The sequence below is a fragment of the Cannabis sativa genome, chromosome 6 (assembly GCF_029168945.1).
Source record: "Cannabis sativa cultivar Pink pepper isolate KNU-18-1 chromosome 6, ASM2916894v1, whole genome shotgun sequence".
NCBI lineage: Eukaryota > Viridiplantae > Streptophyta > Magnoliopsida > Rosales > Cannabaceae > Cannabis > Cannabis sativa.
This window is the reverse complement of record NC_083606.1, coordinates 21,652,467-21,670,129: the sequence shown is the minus strand read 5'-3', so window position 1 is coordinate 21,670,129 and position 17,663 is coordinate 21,652,467. Positions and strand designations below refer to the sequence as shown.

Below are 17,663 nucleotides of genomic sequence, written 5' to 3'. Positions count from 1 at the left end.
TCTCGTAATCTCTGTGAAGATTCTTGTAACTTTTTGAACACTGATATTAACAAAGATATGATTGTTATTGTTTCGACTAAGATGTAGAGCATTGCACGTAGCTTGAACTCGTTAAACTTGGTATTATTCTTTTCTGTTTTGCTACTTAATTCATTACTTGAATTTTAAGATCTCTTGATTCATTATTTCTTATTTGTGTTGTGTTTTTGTTGGTCTGGTATACTAAGTTGTAAATCATTGATTATTTTCGTTTCGCACAACACAGTGTAGATATCCACACTTTGCAAATTGAATTAAATATTTCATAAACACCCTTACAAATCAGAGAAAATAATACTCAGAACATATGAAAGCTTGAATTGGAGTTGAATTGACATTTGCTAATAATACATAAAATTAAATTAAATTTGTCAAGATAATTAACTCCAATTCTGCGTTTTTTTATATTTGAAAAGAATAAGTTAACATTAATACTTTTCATATGTACAATGAGAATTATACTATTAAATTTATAATTACAGATATAACAAGTGGGAAAAACAAGTATTTATAAACCAAGCGAGTAATAATTAAGCGCACCAAGTAAAATACAGAAAATATTTAAAAACTACTAAAAAAAACTAAAATACGATATTAGCAACACATGCTTTTTAAGAATCTCAATTAGTAGTTGTAATTAGTAGTTGTAGGTTACCAAAATTGTCTACCAAGCAAAAAAATAAAAATATAAACCACTAAAGAAAACAAGAGTTCATGGAGAGACAATTCTTCCAGCGACTTGATCAAGATCCCTGCGACCATTAGATGTAATTTTTCGTCCCCCCTTTGTGTCAATGTCGACAATGTTCATTGACTCCAACTGTTGTAAGATGTGCCGAAGAATGGCACCACTGCTCCTGCAAAAATGTGGAGGCCGACTTCCATTCCTCTTCGATCCACCATAAATCCTACGAAATGCACCAACGCCAAGACCCCCTCGAAGGTATACCTTCCTGGCTACAGAGGCAGCCCTCACAAAGTACCAGTCAGGGTCATAAGGAGCTAGCTCCTTAAATTTAGCAGTCTTTACCAAATCAGTATAATCCGGCAGCTCCACCTTCCCGGATCTCTTCAAATGTGCAGCATAAGCCTTCACGAACTCGTGAGGATTTACATCCTTCACTGTCTTAGCTGTGGCCATTTCTTGTGATTTCTGCAATGGTAACAATTAATCACTCAATTTGTGATAAGTTTTAGTTTTAATAGAATGTAGCACAAATATTGTAACACGTTGTAAAGGAAAAAAAAATACGGTAACTAAAAACAAATAACACAGTTTTGAATCTTTTGATCATGTTGTGTAATCCAAAATCAGTGGAGATGAAATGAAATTAACCATTTACTCGTATGAAATATTACGAAGCCATGTACAATAATAGTACGGTAGATGCAATTAAGCATCAAACACAAACCGATCGAAACATTAAGCAGGACATTTATATATATTTAGGTTAATTCTTGCTCTAAAATTGTAAAAGTAATATAGAAATGAATTTCGATGCAGAAAGAGCTAAGGAAAATTAAGTGAATCTCGTGTTGTATGCACGGAGTGAATAACTCTTTATCAAAACCTTGAAACATACAATTAACATCACTACTGTTACCTTCTTTTTTTTCTTTTCTTTTGAATGAGTAGAATGATTAAGAGAAATGCTTAAAATACAACCAACGCATATATAATTTGAAGAACGGAGTTAGTAGTAAAATTAAGCCAAAAAGTTAAAAGAAAAAACCTTGAATATGAATATGAAGAGACTTCTGTGGTGATGTGGTTGCTGTGCGTAAGCCAAATAAGAGAAACTGCTGCGGAACGTGAGATGGGAGAGATGGAAGTTTTGTTTAAGGGTGCTTAGGGTTAGGATTTGATTAATGGGCTGGGTCTATAACTTGGGCTTTGGCAAAATTTGTTGAGGGATTTATACGAAGAAAATTATAGTAAATATTCCCATATACATACAGTAAAACGTTAGTAAATATTCTCATTTTAAAATTTGTAGCAAAATAACTCTTTTAGATTATTTATTATTTATATTATTTTTTACCATACAAAAGAATCAATAATTTTTTTTTAGAATTAGAAGTAAATTATTGAAAGATTATGGTAAATCTATATTAGTTTTATTAAAATCTTTTTTATTGAAAAGTTATGTCGATTTTTTAGATTTTTAAGAAGTTGTTGTGGGTTGTTGGTATATAAATTTTGTTGTACACTATATTTCTATTTTGTTGTATAGTATATTATTATTCTTAAATGATATTTATTTTTATTTTGTTATGTATAATAGCAGTATATAATTTTATTAGCATAATACAAATATTTTAATGTATGTATGTAATTTTATTAGTATGCTACATATATTTAATTATTATTTTTATATATTTTAGTTGTATGATGTGTATTTATTTTAAATTATATTTAATTAATTTTTATTTTAGTATATATAATAGTGGTATATAATTTTATTATCATGACATACATATATTTTAATTGTGGTATATAATTTGGTTAGTATAGTATATATATATATATTAGTAATATATATTTTATTATTATTATTATTGTTTAGTATATATATTTTGGTGGATGGTATATGTATTTTTTGTTATAAGGTATATTATTTTTTAAAATAATATATCTATATATATATATTTGGATGAATCAGGAGTTTCATTAATCAAACAAGCATCCAATACAACTTACGGTCATTAAGACCTAAATATTTCTGTACATTTTCAAATCTATAAGCTAATTACAACTCCTAAATCATTCTTCCATACTGTAATTTAATTACAAATTACTAAACCATTCTTGATAGGTGTTTGAAACTTGCTTAGGCATCACACAAGTGATCCTAGTTTTGACTTGCCATTTGACTTATTGAATAACCTGATCTGGATCGATTGTGTTTGCTTGCCACAATTTGAGATTTCTTGCTTTCCAAATGTGGTAAACTAGAGCTCCAATTTCAGCAGCAAAAACACCTCTTTTGAACCTGCTAGCTTTGGACATGTTAATCTATCTCAATAGTCCTTGTTGTTGGAAATTATTTTACCAGGATCTTAGATCTACTCACAAGTATGTTGATTAACACCCTAAATATGAACTTCTAAAACGATTATGAAATAAACACATATAAAGTATTAGAAACCTTACATTGGGTGCAGCGGAATAATATGACTCCTTCCGTTCAGATCTCTAACCCTTGTATCCTTTCTGTCGCAGAGTATTATCAAGATCTGAACCTGGATCTCTTTCTCTCCTTCTTTAGTGCTGAAACTCCTTCTTGTTGAATGTCTTTCTTCACGATCTTCCTCACTATGATTGAGGTATCACTTGCTGTGTGTGGGCACTACTCTAATCACTAAGTGGTTCGAAATTTCAAGGAAAAAGAAGAGCAAGGAGTGGCGGCTAGGGTTTAGAGAGAGAAGGCTCAGGTTTTTCTCTGAAGGAAAAAGTAGAAAGTTAAGTGTAAATTTCCTAAAGCCTTCACTATCTATTTATAGCATTCCACTAGGGTTAGGTTTGAATTATTTGGCATTAAAATAATGAAAATATCATATGAAAAACCCTATAAAAGTGGCCGGCCCTAAGCAATGTGGATTTGGGCCTCACTTTTTGCAATTTTGCAGTTTTATCATTTCTGCATCTCATTTTCTCAAAAACGCCAATTTTCAAATTCAACCATTTAAATGCCAATTCTAATTATTTAATAACTAAAAATAATTATTAAATAATATTGTCATTTATCATATTTATTAATTGAACCATACATATCATAATTAACAAATATGCCCCTAAAACTCTTTCTTTATAATTTCGCCCTTACTTAGTGAAAAATTCACAAATAGACATAGTCTAATTTGAGAATTATAATTGATTAATCAAAACCAATTATATGAGTCTTACAAGCAATATTATCTCAACTAGTGGGGGGACTATGGGTCTATATAACCGAGCTTCCAATAAGCAGATCAAGAATTTATAACCTAAATTCACTGACTTATTAATTCTTCGTTGAATCCACGCATAGAACTTAGAATTGCACTCTCTGTATATAGAATGCTCTATATGTTCCACCATATAGACACATCATTAGTTATCCATTGTTATAATCCTAATTGGATTAATGATCCTCTATATGAATGATCTACACTGTAAAGGGATTAGATTAATATTGGAAATTATTTTACCAAGATCTTAGATCTACTCACAAGTATGTTGATTAACACCCTAAATATGAACTTTCTAAAATGATGAAATAAACACATATAAAGTTTAGTAAACCTTACATTGGGTGCAGCGGAATTAAATGACTCCTTCCTTTCAGATATCTAGTCCTTGATTCCTTTCTGTAGCAGAGCATTATCAATATCTGAACCTAGATCTCTTTCTCTGATTCTTTAGTGCTGAAACTCCTTCTTGCTGAAAGTCTTTCTTCACGATCTTCCTCACTATGGTTGAGGTATCACTTGCAGTGTGTGGGCACTACTCTCACACTAAGAATTTCGAAATTGAAGAGGGAAGGAAGAGAGCAAGGTGGCGGCTAAAGATAGGGAGAGAGAGAGGCTCGGTTTTTTCTGAATGAAATGATAGAAGAAAAGTGTAATTTTCCTGAAGCCTTCACTATCTATTTATAGCATTCCACTAGGGTTAGATTTGAATTATTTGGCATTAAAATAATGAAAATATCAGAGGTTAATTCCCTACAAAAGTGGCCGGCCCTATACATGTGGATTTGGGCCTCACTTTTTGCAATTTTGCAGTTTTATCTTTTCTGCATCTGATTTTCTCAAAAACGCCAATTTTCTAATTCAACCATTTAAATGCCAATTCTAACTATTTAATAACTATAAATAATTATTAAATAATATTGTCATTTATCATATTTATTAATTGAACCATACAAAGTATCATAATTAACAAATATGGCCCTAAAACTCTTTCTTTACAATTTCGACCTTACTTAGTGAAAATTTCACAAATAGACATAGTCTAATTTGAGAATTATAATTGATTAATCAAAACCAATTATATGAGTCTTACAAGCAATATTATCTCAACTAGTGCGGGAACCATGGGTCTATATAACCGAGCTTCCAATAAGTAGATCAAGAATTAATTACTAAAATTCACTAACTTATTAATTCTTCGTTGAATCCACGCATAGAATTTAGAATTGCACTCTCAGTATATAGAATGCTCTATATGTTCCACCATATAGACACATCATTAGTTATCCATTGTTATAATCCTAATTTGATCAATGATCCTCTATATGAATGATCTACACTGTAAAGGGATTAGATTACCGTTACACCCTACAATGTATTTAATCCTTAAAACATTTAACCCCGTATAAATGATATTTCAGCTTATGTGAAATGAGATCTCCACCATTTATTTTCATTTGGTCAAGCTCGAAGGAGATCATCCTTTACTTACTATTCACCAGATAGAAGTTATAGATTCCATGTTTATGTTAGCGCTCCCACTCAATTGCACTACCGTGTTCCCAAAATGTACGTATCACCCTGACCTAAAAGTAGGCTTAACTAACAAATCAAAGAACACGAATAGCCTCTTGAGATTGAGCCTAATTATAACAAGATTAAGATCATTTGATCTAGGATCAACTAGGCGATATTGACTTGAATAGATATTACGGTAAGTTTAATAAATCTAAGTCAAAGTTCAATATCGGTCCCTTCCGATGCATACTCCATGCATCCAACCTGAGCTTTACTTTAACCAATATTCTGGAAAGAACATAACATTTCTCCAAATGCAAGTAAACTCTTGTTGTAGATTATCATATCAGTAAAACCCTATGTCTGATAAATCTAGGAATCTTTATTCACATAGTCATGCTTACTTTCCAATGTGTTGGCAGCACAATAAACAGGATCAAGTATGTGAAAAGGGTTTCAGATGAATTCATACATTATATACATATAATCATGAAATAAATCATGTGAACCATGCAACATTAAATGTTATTTCTGATCTATGTTAATAAGTAAATCTGATTATATTGAAATGAGTTTTATTTAGGGCATAAAACCCAACAAACTCCCACTTGCACTAATATAAAACAAAAAAGTGCATTTCAAATAATCTCAACACCTTGATATACAAATCAAGTGTAGTAGTAGTAAACTCCTCGTAATAGGATCTGAAATGTTGAATTAAACACAACCTTTTCTCCACCATTACTCTTCCTTAATCACAAAATCATTGATAATGTGAAATTCCTCTCTATATGTCTACTCTCTTGGGATACTAGATTGTATATCTTTGGCAACTACTTCTTGGTTATTCAGGAAGTAACACTAGTAGTTAAGGCAATTTGGAATGGTGCCAAAAATGTATAGAACTTTTCTTAGACTGAATAAGTACCTTTCCTGCAACTTTTACATTCAGTCCCTTCCTGGTAGACCTAGAGACTTCAGATAGGTTTTTACACTTCTCCAAAATCACTATTCCACCCCCAGAGTAATCACCATCTTATCAGAAAGATTTTCTAGCACAAAGGCAAATTTCGAAATCTGATGTGGTGTAGTCTAAGAGTTTTAAACACACTCTTATAGACTAACATATAGGTCCTCTTCTTTATCTTAAGATTTACTTGATTGTCTTCCAATGTTCTTCTCTTGGATTAATATGATACCTACTCATTACTCCCACTCAACAACAGGTGTCTGGTCTAAGGCATACAAAAGCATATCTAAGACCTCTCACTGTTGATTTAAGAAATTCTTTCATGACTTTATATTTTCTGGAATAGTTGAGACTTTTCCTTAGATAAATAAAATCTATGCCTAAGAAGTTGTGAAGCTTCTATAGATTGCCATTAGAAAGAAAATGCTTCAGCATCTTACTAAAGTAAGTTGCTTGCATTAGAGTAAGTAATTACCAGGTATACTACAAGCCATAGGTTTAGATAAACTCAAACCTATAATACTAGGAACATGAAGTTTTGTTAAGTCCATTGAATAGACTTATAAACGATAATTTCCTTTTATGTCCTTGTATTAGAAAACTTTAGGTTATTCAATGTGAATGAATTAAACCATAGTTCTATTGGCTTTCTTCTTAGTTTGTTATCTTGACAATCCATTACTTGTTTAAACTCACAATGGATTTTAATCACTAGTGTCTCCCAAGTCATAAGAAGGTGAGTTCCTAGAAACTCTCCCACTACGACAAGGTACCGTGAATTATGTCTAAGAAGACTAAATGGTATTAACCACTTTGGTTGTGACAAGACAACAGAGGCAGTGGGATCATCATATGTCATATAAGATGATAGAACACTTTTAGAATCAAGAAAAATATCTCCTTTATTTGCTACTTTATTTTCAGACTTAGTCATTTTCTTTGAAAAGTAGTATTTGTTTGAACAAACACTTTCTTATCTATTGACTATGGGATGGTCCAACCCTAATCACTTTGAATAGCTAACAAACCATGGTTAACAGTTCTAGCTTTTCTTAAGATTTTGATTAGGTCATCCATAAATCTAGTAATGATTTACATTAAGTATACAACCATTACATCATTCTGAAATTATATTACCATAGAAGGAATTATGCAACGATTAGTAACTAATCATTAACATGCAACTCGAAATTTCTGGGGAGGTAAGTTTGGATATAATTCAAAAATCAATTTAATGATCTTTGAACTGCATATCTACTAACTATTTCTCCACCCTTATCATTTCGCAAGATCTTTAATCACTTACTTTAATGATGTTTAACCATTGCTAGAAATTAATGAAAATTTTCAAATATTTCAAATTTCCTTTGCATAAGGTAATATATAGAGTGATCGTTTTAAGAATACAATGAAAAACTCATATCCACCCCTGAATGTACATCCATCTGCGAATGAGATGAACTACTTTCAGTGGATATAGGCATATTAACTCTTTGCAGAGATTGATCTTGTCAAATCCACTATGAACAAGATACAAATGCCATAGATTAAAAAAATGTGGTAGTGTCTTTTGATGACTTAGGTTTAGTTACATCAAAGAATTCTTAGAATAGTGCAAGTGGATCCTGGTCACAGAATACCTAACTCATATTTCATACAGTTTGAATCCATTAATAGAAGATGGATATTAAACCCTTGTGAAGGTGTAACTGTATTGCATCCTGGAATCAGAAATATAAGAAAATTTCTGTTTGGAATCTAAAATTAAAGTCAAAGACTTAAATTTATACCAAATATAATGAGTAATTCTATCTTGGACCACCACTACTAATATAAACTCTAAGTCAGATTTGCCCATACAAGTAGGAGATTTCTAAGATTGAGGATTTATATCAATTGGGAATAGAATTTCGGGATTATAATCATATGCGTCATTTAATTTCTTAAGAGATATTAAATGATATATAGACCATTCATCCAATGATATGTTATTGAGCTAATTCGAAATGAATAAGCTAAGAGGAATTAGGATAATTTCGTTTATTAAATAAGAATCCAACGATGCTTCGATTAGCGAAAGTCAAAGTAATCTTATTTATGCAATCTTCTTGTTTTATATCGTAAAAATACAGTCTAAGGTGTCATCAATTGATGAACAACTAGATGTCGCATATACAATATTTATCTTTCGAGATCTAACACTATTATGTATGTCTAATGGTGAAAATTCACTAGGGATTTATCTCATTAGATAAACAAACCAAGTTAGACCAATAATGAAGATTCGAAATTAAACTACAACTTAATCACAGAAAATAACATGGTTCAATATAAATTCATACACAATTCAGAAATTATTAAACATATAGCAAGTAGGAATGACTAGTGAAAATACTAAAACATACAATCCTAAATAATTTCCAAGGTTTTCAACAAACTGATATCAGTGTCCCGTTTAGGCGAGAGTCAAAGCTACCATCCATTGAATAGAGTTGTCAGCTCATCTAAAATGTTAAACATTCTAGCAACCTTTTATTCGATCAAGATTGGAATTCAGCATTGTCCCGTTTAGGCGAGAGTCAAGGCAATTCTATCTTATGAGCTTTCACCATTGTTTCATAATTTGCAAGTCAAATATGGTCGCCACCATTAGGGTGATCCATACCATATAAAACACTTACAAACTACTTATCTTTCGAGATTAAACGGTGCGAAATTGCTAATGAACGTTCCTCCATTAGGGAGGATTACTCACTAAAACAAACGCGATGTAAAACCAACAATGGAGATCGAATATCTTAATAATAAAGCTCATTATTTAAAGAGAGTTGTATTTTCTTTGATTCTCATTTTAATCTATTTATGTTAAAATATATATTTATTTAGTTAAAATTTCCAATTTAGAATGAAAAATTCTAAATATAAATTTTAATTTAATATTTATAAATATTACTTAGATGGATATGAAAATAATATGAATTATTTCCATCTTAGTAATAATTTCCAGTAAATATTTAGAAAAATATTCAATTTAAGTTGTTACAAAATTAATTTAAATTAATTTACAACTCAAATTTAATTTTCTATAAATATAAATTGCATTTCGAAAAATTAAAGTATTTAAAAATATAATTTTCGAAAAATGCATGTTAAAATAAAAAATAAATCCTGGAAAAATTATTCTAATTTAATGTTGGCCCAAAATTAATTAATAAAATTAATTTACAACAAAAAATATAATTTTCCTATTTAATTAAATATATAAGAAAAATTTCAAATATTTAAGTGTGATGATGAAAATCAACTTAAATGTTAATTTTCTATTTAATTAAATACACTAGAAAAATACTTCAAGCAAAAACAGATAATATCTATCTAGATTTTCATGGACTAATTAATTTATTTTCTAATTAAATATATTTTACTTCATTTATTTTAATTAATCATTAAATGAAAAAATCATTGATTTAAGTTGGTCCAAGAATTAATTAAAGTAAATAATTAATTTACAATTTAATCTATTTTTCAAATAAAATTCGAAATTCCAGCATTTAAGAAATGCAATTTCGAAATTTGATTAATAAAATATAGAAAAAATATATTTTGAAAATGATTTAAATTTAGTTGAAAAAATAAATTTCAACTAAAAATAATTTTGTATTTAAATAAGTGTCATGAAAAAGAAATATTTAAGTATCATGATGAAAATCAACTTAGATATTTAATTTTCAAATTAATTAAATGTATTAAATTTAAGAAATAAATAATTAAGTGTAGAGATGGCTTAATTATTAATCTCTAGTTTAATACTAGGAAAAATATACTTAAAATAAATCGTACCAAAATTAATTATATAAATAATTAATTTCACAATGTATAATATTTTCCTATTTAATATTAGAAATAAGTAGTCTAGAAATAACTATCTAGAAAATATCTTATTTGACTAAGTATCTTTTCCACAAAATTTGAAAAAAATATCTAATTTAAGTTGTATTAGAAAAAATCTAGAACTTAAATATTTTAAAATTTAAATTTAATTAAATATCAAAAATTAAGTTGTGACCACTTAATTTAAAAATATTCCATTTTAAGTTAATATTCGAAAAGATATTAACTTAAAAAATATCTAAAATATTCCATTTTAAGTTAATATTCGAAAAGATATTAGCTTAAAAAATATCTAAAGAATCTTAATAACCAATGCCTAAAATTCCTCAACTTAATTTTGAAATTTTAAATCCAAAAGATATTCAGATTTAAGTTGGTTAGTTGTAGATAACTAAATATCAACTTAAATAGGAATATTTAATGAAAAATTTAAATTAAGCTTCAGAAAGAATCTAGATGGTTATAATTTGATATTTAATTAAATACAAGAAAATATATATAGTTTAGCCTAGAATATAAAATTCTTTAAACTATGTTTTTCTTAAATTAATTTCAAAATGAATGAAATTAATTATGTTACTAATCAATTTTATTGGGTTAAACTAGTTTAATTAACCTAGTACAGTTGTTCAAATCAGGCAAATGGGCCTTCACAATTGGGGTGGTTCATGTGAGGGGGTGCTGGGTTCAGTATGTCGTACCCACTACTATGGCTCCCAACTCTCACACAAGGCCCAAAAAAGAGGAATTTAACCTTAAAATGAACAACTGTTATTAATTGAATAGGCCCAAAAAACTAAATGGTCCTAAATAAAATCTATCAAGAACTATGATAATTTATTTAGCAACAACAACCTATATGCATCTATAATGAAATTAAACACATAGGCTCACACAGGCACACTTTGGATGGGTCCTATCATGTTGCTAGGTCATACACAGATGAAAGAAGATTGTAAATATACCTGTTACAAATTATTTCCTTGACCAAGGGAGCCATCAGATCATTAGATCTAGCAAAAAGTTAACCATGGCTATTTGCAATCAAGCAATAATAGGTTTTGAAAACTTACAAACAAGCTAAAATACATACTCCTGCAACAAGGTTAGCTGGATAGTTGGATGTAGGATTTATTTAATTTTAAATAAATAATTTTGAAAAATAATTAATTAAATAAATAAAAAAAATTATTTTCGAAAATTTTAAAATTTTAAAAAAAATAATTTAAAATTCGAAATTAAAAAAAAAATAAAATTAAACCTACAATTTTGAAAAATTAGGTTTCAACCAACCTAAATATCATTTCAAAATTTGCTAACTAATTTTAAAAATTTAATGTTATTTTATAAATAAAAATTAAAGAAAAAATTAAAAAAGATAAGTGAATATCTTTTTCAGATTTTAAATGTAATTTAAATAAATAAAATAACAAAATTTAAAAGTTAGCAAAATATCTTACATCTATTTAAAATTACATGATTATAGTTATCTTATTTTAAATTTAAATAAGGTCAAATTAATTAAAAAAAATTAATATCTGACCTTAAATTTAAAAAAAGATAAGATATAATCAAATTTAAAAATAAGATAGATAATTAAGCAAAAAAAAAAAATAGATATTTAGTATTTTTCAAATTTAAATTACACTAATATCATGAATTAAATTTAAAAAATATTAATTCATTTAATTATGATAATTAGAATTGAATTAGGAATAGTAAATGTATAAATACACAACTACACAAAAAATCGGAAGTTAAATCCATGAAAAAGCATGAAAAATCGAAGAAAAACGAAAAAAATGCGAGCTGTACGGACGGTATGCTGTGCATGTTGGGTTTTGTGCCCTAAATAAAACCCATTACAATCTGATTAGTAATCAATTTAGAATTTTTAGTGATTTATGATTACATGTATGTTACATGTTTATGGTTTAATATATATACTTGATATATGCACAAAATCAGTTAAATCCAGAACATATAGTTATTCACAATTACAGTATTGTCAATACAGTGGAATGTGATTGTGATTATATGATTCAAAAGATTTGGTCCCTGGTCTTCAGTGTTTTGGATTTACACTGATGTGAGCGATGAAGTATACTTACACTTGGAGTAAGTGTTATGTTCTTTCCAAAACATTGACAAAGTATACTAGTTTCGAATGTATGGAGTATACATTGGACTGGACCGATATTGAACTTGGTCAAAGATATTGTAAACTTACCGTTGTATCTTTCCAAGTCAATGTCAGAAGTTGATCTTAGATTAAGAGAATCTAAATCCTGATATGCTTAGGCTCAATCTCAGGAGTGCTATTCATGTTCTTTGATTTATTAGTGAAGCCTACTTTTGGGTCAAAGTGATATGTATATTTTGGGAATATGATAGCACAACTGAGTGGGAGTGCTGAACATAAATATGGAAATCTATAGCTTCTACTGGTGTATAGAAGTAAAGTGATGATTCTCTTCGAGCCTAGTTAAATTGAAGTAAATGGATGAGCTCTTGTTTCAGTGACTATATATTAGATCACTAAAACATCATTTACAGGTAACTAAGTGTTCAAAGGGGCAAAATACATTGAGGGGTGTAAACGGTAAATTGGTCCTATCTCGATGTAAATCATCTATATAGAGGATCTCTTAATCACATTAAGATTATAACAATGGTTAAATGAGATAGCATATTGATATCGTGAAACATATAATATGCTCTATATAAGTCTGAGAGTGCAATTCCAAGTTCTAAGAGTGGATTCAACAATGAATTAATAAGTAAGGGATTTACTTGGTAGATCCATGGTCCCCATTCTAGTTGAGACTATACTGTTTGTAAGACTCTATAATTGATTTACGATTAAGCAATTATAATTCTAAAAGTTAGACTATGTCTAATTTGTGAATTCTCACAATTTAAGGATGAAATTGTAAATAAAAGGGTTTCTAGGTTTAATTATTAATTAAGAGACTTTGCATGTCTAATTAATAATTATTTTAAATGGCAATATTATTTAATAATCTATTTTAGTTATTAAATAATTAGTTTTGGCATTTAAATGATTAGAATTGGAAAAATGGCATTTTTGGAGAAATAGAAATAAAATTGAGGAAACTGCAAAATTCCAGTGAGGCCCATACACACCATGGCCGGCCACCCTTTGCATGTTTCCCAATTATTATTTTCAATTTAAATTGCCATGCAATTGCTAATCAAAGCCTAGCAAAAATAGGAAAGTGGTGGATCACACTAAATAAGGCAGTTAATCAATTACACAGTAAAAGAGGAAACTGCTTATTAGGAAAGTTTTGCTCTTCCCTTCTCCTATTTATAGCCGCCCCTCTCTTCTCTTGATGCATGTCTTTGTGTGCAATCACTATACACGAAATCAAGAGAGAAAATAAGAGAGAATTTCGAAAATCCTAGTGAGAGAGAAGGGCCCACACACATCACTCAGTGCCTCAATCATAGTTTGGAAGACTGTGAAGGATCACATCCTACTGAAGAACTTTCGGGCTCAGATCTTGATTATACTCTGCTACAGACAAGAATCAAGGGTTAGAGATCTAAGTGGAAGGAGACACTTAATTCCGCTGCCATCACTGTAAGTTATTCTTAACTTTTATGTGTTTAGTTCATCGTTTTAGAAGTTCAATTTTAGGTTGTTAAATCAACATACTTGTGAGTAGATCTAAGTTCCTGGTAAAATATAATTCCAACAACTGGCACCAGAGCCATGGTAATTGATTTGCTTGCAAGAAATTTGGACTTAAAAACGATTTGTTTGTGATTTGGATGGTTTCATGGTGTGTCATATTGATGTTTGATTGATGTTTGTGAATTCTGAGAAAAATAATTGATTATCTATATCTGGAATTATTTTTATTGGATAGTTTGGAAAATTCTAAGCAATTTACTTTTTTACAGAACTCAATTTCGATTTAATTTGAATTAGTTATGAATTTTTGAAAATCGGGAAAAATCGAGGTGGTGATCACCCACCCCACGCGAGCGGAAGGGCTGCTGGCAGCCTCCCAGCGCCGAGGTTTCTCGGCTGTTACCCTTCATTACGCGCGCGGACAGCATGCTTTGCATGCTGTCCGTACCACCTGCAATTTTTCTTTGTTTTCTTCGATTTTTCATGCTATTTCATGGAATTGACTTCCGATTTTTTGTATAGTTTTGTATTTTGATTTTTGTTTTTCAATTTTCAAATCTAATTATCAGAAATAAATTAATTTTATTTTGAAATTAATTTTAGATATTAGTGTAATTTGAATTTGAAAATAGGATAAAATCAAGTATTGCTTACCTCTTTTCTTATTTCTTTTAAATTTTGATTATTTTATCTTATTTTTGAATAAAAGGTCAGAAAGTTTTTTTGGTAAATTGACCTTATTTAGAATAAGATTACTATAATCATAGTATTTTAAAAGAGGAAATAAGATATTTTTGTTAACTCTTTTAAATTTTGTTTTTTTTTACCTAAATTAGATTGTAAAATCAGAAAAGGGTATGTATTTACCATTTTCTATTTTATTGAATATTTAATTTATTAAATAACATGAAATTGAAAAAGGAAAGTTAGCAAATTTATTTTTCACGAAAATTCACAAACATCAATCAATCATCAAATAACACTCAATACAACATGATACAATCCAAAACATCAAACAATCGTTTTAAAGTCCAAATTTATTGCAAGCAAATCAATTACCATGGCTCTGAGGCCAGTTGTTGGAAATCATTTTACCAGGATCTTAGATCTACTCAAAAGTATGTTGATTAAAACCCTAAATATGAACTTTCTAAAACGATGAAATAAACACATATAAATTTTAGTAAACCTTACATTGGGTGCAGCGGAATTAAATGACTCATTCCGTTCAGATATCTAGCCCTTGATTCCTTTCTGTAGCAGAGCATTATCAATATCTGAACTTGGATCTCTTTCTTTGATTCTTTAGTGATGAAACTCCTTCTTGCTGAAAGTCTTTCTTCACGATCTTCCTCACTATGGTTGAGGTATCACTTGCTGTGTGTGGGCACTACTCTCACACTAAGAATTTCGAAATTGAAGAGGGAAGGAAGAGAGCAAGGTGGCGGCTGAAGATAGGGAGAGAGAGAGGCTCATTTTTTTCTGAATGAAATGTCAGAAGAAAAGTGTAATTTTCCTGAAGCCTTCACTATCTATTTATAGCGTTCCACTAGGGTTAGGTTTGAATTATTTGGCATTAAAATAATGAAAATATCAGAGGTTAATTCCCTACAAAAGTGGCCGGCCCTATACATGTGGATTTGGGCCTCACTTTTTGCAATTTTGCAGTTTTATCTTTTCTGCATCTGATTTTCTCAAAAACGCCAATTTTCTAATTCAACCATTTAAATGCCAATTCTAACTATTTAATAACTATAAATAATTATTAAATAATATTGTCATTTATCATATTTATTAATTGAACCATACAAAGTATCATTATTAACAAATATGGCCCTAAAACCCTTTCTTTACATTTTCGCCCTTACTTAGTGAAAATTTCACAAATAGACATAGTCTAATTTGAGAATTATAATTGATTAATCAAAACCAATTATATGAGTCTTCCAAGCAATATTATCTCAACTAGTGCGGGGACCATGGGTCTATATAACCGAGCTTCCAATAAGTAGATCAATAATTTATTACTAAAATTCACTAACTTATTAATTCTTCGTTGAATCTATGCATAGAACTTAGAATTGCACTCTCAGTATATAGAATGCTCTATATGTTCCACCATATAGACACATCATTAGTTATCCATTGTTATAATCCTAATTTAATCAATGATCCTCTATATGAATGATCTACACTGTAAAGGGATTAGATTACCGTTACACCCTACAATGTATTTAATCCTTAAAACACTTAACCCCGTATAAATGATATTTCAGCTTATGTGAAATGAGATCTCCACCATTTATTTTCGTTTGGTCAAGCTCGAAGGAGATCATCCTTTACTTACTATTCGCCACATAGAAGCTATAGATTCCATGTTTATGTTAGCGCTCCCACTCAATTGGACTACCGTGTTCCCAAAATGTACGTATCACCCTGACCTAAAAGTAGGCTTAACTAACAAATCAAAGAACACGAATAGCCTCTTGAGATTGAGCCTAATCATAACAGGATTAAGATCATTTGATCTAGGATCAACTAGGCGATATTTACTTGAATAGATATTACGGTAAGTTTAATAAATCTAAGTCAAAGTTCAATATCGGTCCCTTCCCATGTATACTCCATGCATCCAACCTGAGCTTTACTTTAACCAATGTTCTGGAAAGAACACAATATTTCTCCAAATGCAAGTAAACTCTTGTTGTAGATTATCATATCAGTAAAACCCTATGTCTGATAAATCTAGGAATCTTTATTCACATAGTCATGTTTACTTTCCAATGTGTCGACAGCACAATAAACAGGATCAAGTATGTGAAAAGGGTTTCAGATGAATTCATACATTATATACATATAATCATGAAATAAATCATGTGAACCATGCAACATTAAATGTTATTTCTCATCTATATTAATAAGTAAATCTGATTATATTGAAATGAGTTTTATTTAGGGCATAAAACCCAACAATTACCGTTACACCCCTACAATATATTTTATCCTTAAAACACTTAACCCCGTATAAATGATATTTCAGCTTATGTGAAATGAGTACTCCACCATTTATTTTCATTTGGTCAAGCTCGAAGGAGATCATCCTTTACTTACTATTCGCCAGATAGAAGCTATAGATTCCATGTTTATGTTAGCGCTCCCACTCAATTGCAGTACCGTGTTCCCAAAATGTACGTATCACCCTGACCCAAAAGTATTCTTAACTAACAAATCAAAGAACACGAATAGCCTCTTGAGATTGAGCCTAATCATAACAGGATTAAGATCATTTGATCTAGGATCAACTAGGCGATATTGACTTGAATAGATATTACGGTAAGTTTAATAAATCTAAGTCAAAGTTCAATATCGGTCCCTTCCGATGCATACTCCATGCACCCAACCTGAGCTTTACTTTAACCAATGCTCTGGAAAGAACATAGCATTTCTCCAAATGCAAGTAAACTCTGTTGTAGATTATCATATCAGTAAAATCCTGTGTCTGATAAATCTAGGAAACTTTATTCACATAGTCATGTTTACTTTCCAATGTGTTGACAACACAATAAACAGGATCAAGTATGTGAAAAGGGTTTCAGATGAATTTATAAATCAAATAGACAAGCAATTGATAAG

General features: G+C 29.7%; 1 protein-coding gene across 1 annotated transcript; it reads right to left on the bottom strand.

Moving 5' to 3' along the window:
* Nucleotides 1-546: 546 nt before the first annotated feature.
* On the bottom strand, nucleotides 547-1,931 carry LOC115724424 (small ribosomal subunit protein eS19x). Its single transcript, XM_030653710.2, has 2 exons — nucleotides 1,773-1,931; nucleotides 547-1,192 (listed from the first exon to the last, which is right to left on the bottom strand). Exon 2 carries the CDS (start codon nucleotides 1,178-1,180, stop codon nucleotides 752-754), a length of 429 nt encoding a protein of 142 aa, XP_030509570.1. The 5' UTR covers nucleotides 1,181-1,192; nucleotides 1,773-1,931; the 3' UTR covers nucleotides 547-751.
* Between the last annotated feature and the right edge of the window lie 15,732 nt (nucleotides 1,932-17,663).

What these genes read in the sequence shown, in the direction of transcription:
- LOC115724424 (XM_030653710.2), bottom strand. Translation starts at nt 1,180, where the DNA reads ATGGCCACAGCTAAGACAGTGAAGGATGTAAATCCTCACGAGTTCGTG.